This window comes from Hakea prostrata, chromosome 7, assembly GCF_041222555.1.
Source record: "Hakea prostrata isolate BN-2017 chromosome 7, UWA_Hpros_2, whole genome shotgun sequence".
In the NCBI taxonomy this organism is placed as follows: domain Eukaryota; kingdom Viridiplantae; phylum Streptophyta; class Magnoliopsida; order Proteales; family Proteaceae; genus Hakea; species Hakea prostrata.
In genome coordinates, this window is record NC_142606.1 from 68,009,927 (window position 1) to 68,014,913 (window position 4,987).

The window sequence follows — 4,987 nt, forward strand, 5'->3', positions numbered from 1 at the left end:
TCACATAGACAAAAGTGAGAGCGAACTAACAAGGGTTTGCTAGGACCTTCAATAATATAGTCAGATTCAATTACAACACCACTTCGAGGATGGGATTTTAGAGCTCCGAACTGAATAGTTAAAGAGCAATGGGAGAGTTAATGAGCGTTACCACCACATGAGGTAAGTGAAGAGTATTTATAATATAATTGTCCAATTGCGATCATCTGCTGGCTTGGATCTCTTTTGAGGTTGACACATTAGATGCATGAGTTGGTTTCCTTGACACGTCAGCTCCTGCAAGTGACAGTTATGGCTTAATAGGACAGGCCTTGCCACTTGTAGACAACAATTCAACGGGTGCACTGTTCGAGATGGATATGTTGTTGGGTCAACATGTTTCTTGTTTAACATGGGCTTGGGAACCTCCAAGATGGCTAATGTCTTCTCGAGCCTCAGTGTATGGACCTAGTGAGAGAGGTTCGATCCATGTTCTCAAACACCGCTCTTTCTCACTTCTTGATCAATATCTTGAGGTCTCGGGCCAAACCCCCAAGATTGAAGCATCACCACCATGACTGGAGCCCCTTCTAGAGCTCATTTATGGATCCGAGTTGAGCCCCCCCTCCCCCCAAGCTCATTCTTGGTACTATAGGTCGAATGACGTTTAGTTTGGTCCAACCACTGGATTAGCACCGAGCTCAGATACTTGGCATAAATTGGCATAACATAGAGTTTCATGGCGTTTGTGATAGAAGTCAAGATGGAGACAGTTAATTCTATCTATACCATTAGATGGATTGTTTGTTAAATTTCCTAGTGATGAAGAGAATGGAGCTTTCAAGGGTTGGAATATTCAAAGAGGTGAAGTCTTCACATGAGTTGAGTCCTTTAAGGGGTGGAGTCTTCAAAGATGCGGAATCTTCTAAAAAAAAAGTTTTAGTCTCCAACTGGGGTCCAAGAAGAGAAGAAGTGAAGTCTTCCAAAAGATTCGAGCCAAACAGAAGACAATTAAGAGAGGGAAGGTTGTAAAAGGGGTTTGGGTTAAAAATGAAAATGCAAGGATTGGAGTTCTTCTCTTGACTCAATGAAAGAGAAACAAGAGAGAAGGTTGTACAAAGGGGTTTGGGTTAAAGAATCAAAATGCAAGGATTGGAGTTCTTCTCTTGACTCAGTGACAGAGAAACAAGAGAGAGAAGGTTGTACAAAGGGGTTTGGGTTAAAGAATCAAAATGCAAGAATTGAAGTTCTTCTCTTGACTCAGTGAAAGATTAGATCTTACTCTATAGACGTATGCGGCATGGTCGAATCATGTAAATCCTATGTCTTTGTATTTGTGTTTAGTTTGTCATTCAACCCTAATAATCATATCATTTTAGATAACATATCAAATCTAGAAGGTGTGTAAGCACATCAAGGAAATGAAATCCATGTGAATTAGGGTTGTATTGACATAAAATATAATCAATTAATCTGTCACTACTTTTTCTAACCTGACATGATTACATTCACTGACAAACCTATAAAACCCAGTGCCAAAGGCTTTTGCACAAACAAAATCCAGGGAAGAAGGGGGGGGGGGGTTGCAGACTTACCTCAGCAATTTTTTCCAAGAAACCTCTGCTGAACAAAAGCAAGCCAAAGTCATGAAATGTGAAAGCACCATATGGCCTCCTCTAAGAAGATAATATAATCAAAAACCCTTGCACCACAATTGATATATAAGCACCATTAGAGAAGAAGTAATTAAGAGATTTTCACATTTGGGTTCTCCTCTACATACCTGTGCCATCAATTGCTGTTGACCTAAACCTGGTTAAATATCAAATTCATAAAGAGGACTAAAACCCATTTAAGATTGAAGGATCAATTGCAACATCTATTATGGATATACATCCTTTACACTTGTTCTACCATGCAAACAGTGAGATTAACATGGTTAAATATTAATTTGTATCATGTACTGAGTAAAATATACAACTGGATGATTAAGATACCATCAGAAATGAGTGAAGGAAGAGGGAAAATGTCTTCAGGGTGGAGGAGTTTCATGGTTATGGGTACCCTCATATGTTGTTATAACATATCCCGGATCTTCAGCTTGGCGTTCAACCCGCTTTTTTACTGGACAGCCATCAACTGAGCACCTGTAGTAATTCCTGTTAAGCATAAAATGAAATGTTTAAGGTTGAATTCACTCTTCAAACAAAGAGAAAAAGATTGAATTATTTATCCCACATTGTAGTAGAAATGTTAGGTACTTGAATAATACACAAAACCTCCAGAGATCACGAAGCATTTTAGATCAAACTATTTTTAACCTATACCATACTAAGCCAGCCCAAATTGAGAGTCTAAACACTAGATCAGGCCTCACTTGACAGATAACAAGAGATCCCTACACTATAAGAATTCAAATGCATTTTTTTGTGTTAATTAAAACCCTAATGAAAAAAATGTTGATCAAAAGAACTGTATATGAGTGTTCTTAACCTAAACATTACCTTGGATTTGGGCTGTTCTTCACCATCTTCTTCCCATATTTCCTCCACCTGAACCCATCATCCATTATATCAACATCCGATTTTGTCTTGAATGCAACTTTCTCTCTAGCTACCTTCTTAGTCTTCCCTTCCTCGTTTCCAAACCTCCTATTAACCCAAAAGAAAAAAGAAAATACCCAGAAACATTTAACATTCAAATACTAAGAAATTAGTGCCAGAATTTCAAAGGTTAGTCGAAGCTAGAGATCACACTTACTTGATGCTGCTGCTACCGGTTTGTGCTGGTTGACTGCTGCCCTTGGTGGAATCATCCACACTTGGCATGGGTAAAATGGAATCATGAAGTGAACCCAGCACTGTTGCCATGGATGCAGCAGTATTTCCTTCTAGCCATTCATCTAAGGCAAGGTAGTCTGGGAATTCAAAATCACAAGCTTCAGCGAACTCATTTTCTGTAGAGTTTACAGATTGGAAAGTAGAATCGGACATCTGGGTCTTCTCTCTTTTTCTTAGAGACACACGGAGATGCACAAACACACACACACACAAGGAGGAGATGATTCAGAAGTCGAGAGAGAAGTCTTCCTCAGTCAACAGTTGATGATACCTGAAACTTCGAAGCCATGACACTTGATCTCAAGTGTTTTGCTTCGAACTTTCCTTGAGGTGGAAGGAAGTTTCTCTCAGAGTTTCTCTACTACGTCTGTACGTGCCTCACTGAAGTGCTTGTGGCCCATCTATATAGCTCAAGAGAAGATAAAAAGGCCAAAAAAGGAGAAGATCACGGTGGACGTGGGGCCATTCAATGTAGACCTCAGAGGACTTCGGACTTTACGTTTTTGTGTTCACACCGTTTAAGTCTCTTTTTGTTTCACACCATTAAAAGCTTATTCCTTCTTTTGCTAATTTTAAAACTAAATTGCGGATTTTGCTTCAATAAATGTGCAGTACTGTTCAGTCCGAAAAGTGTAGTTTTCGAATATAAATCTCGACCAAGATCTCAATCGAACAAATACAAAATCCACTGGATGTGTGTGCATTTATTGCACACGACTTAAGCTCGATCCGCAGAAGAACCCTCTTGGCTCTTCCTCATTTTCTTTATTTTTTTTTTTTTGGATTTGAGGTTCATCGAGGTCACGAGTACATTCTCAAAATACAACAAATTTTTGAGCTCTTACTTTAAGAAAATTAAAACTCTTGACCTCATACTATGTATTTGATCTTTCGTGAACTAAACAAAGCCTTGAAGTTTTTTTTTTACATGAAAAAAATTTACTCTTTAATTTGTTTCTTATTGTCATGTTCTTGGTTATATCCATGGCTCCTATTCGTTTTTTATACTCTAATGTCACATCAAATGATAATAAAAATATATAATCTCTTGACCATGGGTAAATATAGGACTTGGGGATTTCACCATTTTCAGGTTCTAGTATCTGTATTATAATGAGAGTAAAAGAAAAGTGATTATCTCCATCGATGGTTCATAAGTTAATTTTTGTTGTAGATGCTTTAGCAAAGGAGACAGCATTAACTTGGAAAGCTTTTGTACCATTCAAAACCTCGGTTGCTTGTTCGTTGGATTATATTGTTTGATATGTTAGGGCTTGAGTGTAATCTTGGTTCTTCTCTTTAAATAAAGTTTATCCTTTTTATGAAAAAAAAATTATTTTTGTACTTATAAAGAAAAAATAGTCTTAATAATTATAATGTTAGTTTTTTATTGGAAGTTTGTTCTTTATAGTTGTAAATAAAAAAAAATGACAAACATTAAAAAAACGGACATTTTGAAATTCACCATCAATCAAAATGTATTATTTAAATTCCTTTTATTCAATGTTTACAATAAAAGTTATGAGCTATGTCATGTTATTTATTCTTATGCTTCCATGATTTGTCATTCTTTTCACCATTTCCTCTCTTTTTTTCCCAATAATGTTCATTGATATATCAAACAATAGTTTTTTTTTCTTCAGGTTTTTCTCATAAAATCTTAGCATTTTTTTTGTTTCTTTTGTAATATTTGAGTTATTTTTATTCATGTATATTTATGTTTAACATACACAAGGCATATATCTAAGGAAAAAGGAAAAAGAAGGCTCTAAAACTGTGGTCTATCTCGAGTAAGATTGACTCAAGACAAAACAAAACCAGTGTTGTCTCACTTACAGCTTTTATCAAATGGACAAAGGATCCTCAATTGACTAGAAGAAAAGCTATGTGGTTAAATTGACAAGAAGAAAAGTTGTGGTTAGCAAGCTGACAATTAAGTGGCTTGTGTAATGATTAATCAACTATCCATGAAACAACAAACTTAAAATGTGTTCACACAAAGAGATGGTTGCAATGCTTCTTCACCTTGGCAGAGAGGGTGATGTTTGGCCAGGTTGTGTGGCCCCAAGTGGTAACATAAGCCGATAAAGTTGTCTAAGAAAGCATTTAATAGTGCTAATATATAAAAATCATATGTTTCAAAAAAAAAAAAAATTTATGAAAGCATC

General features: G+C 36.4%; 1 protein-coding gene across 1 annotated transcript; it reads right to left on the reverse strand.

Moving 5' to 3' along the window:
* Window positions 1–1,654: 1,654 nt before the first annotated feature.
* LOC149011817 (putative WRKY transcription factor 51) lies at window positions 1,655–3,175 on the reverse strand. The gene is made up of 3 exons (XM_089164043.1): window positions 2,740–3,175; window positions 2,484–2,630; window positions 1,655–2,138 (listed from the first exon to the last, which is right to left on the reverse strand). Exons 1-3 carry the CDS (start codon window positions 2,970–2,972, stop codon window positions 2,012–2,014), a joined length of 507 nt encoding a protein of 168 aa, XP_089020169.1. The 5' UTR covers window positions 2,973–3,175; the 3' UTR covers window positions 1,655–2,011.
* Window positions 3,176–4,987: the final 1,812 nt, after the last annotated feature.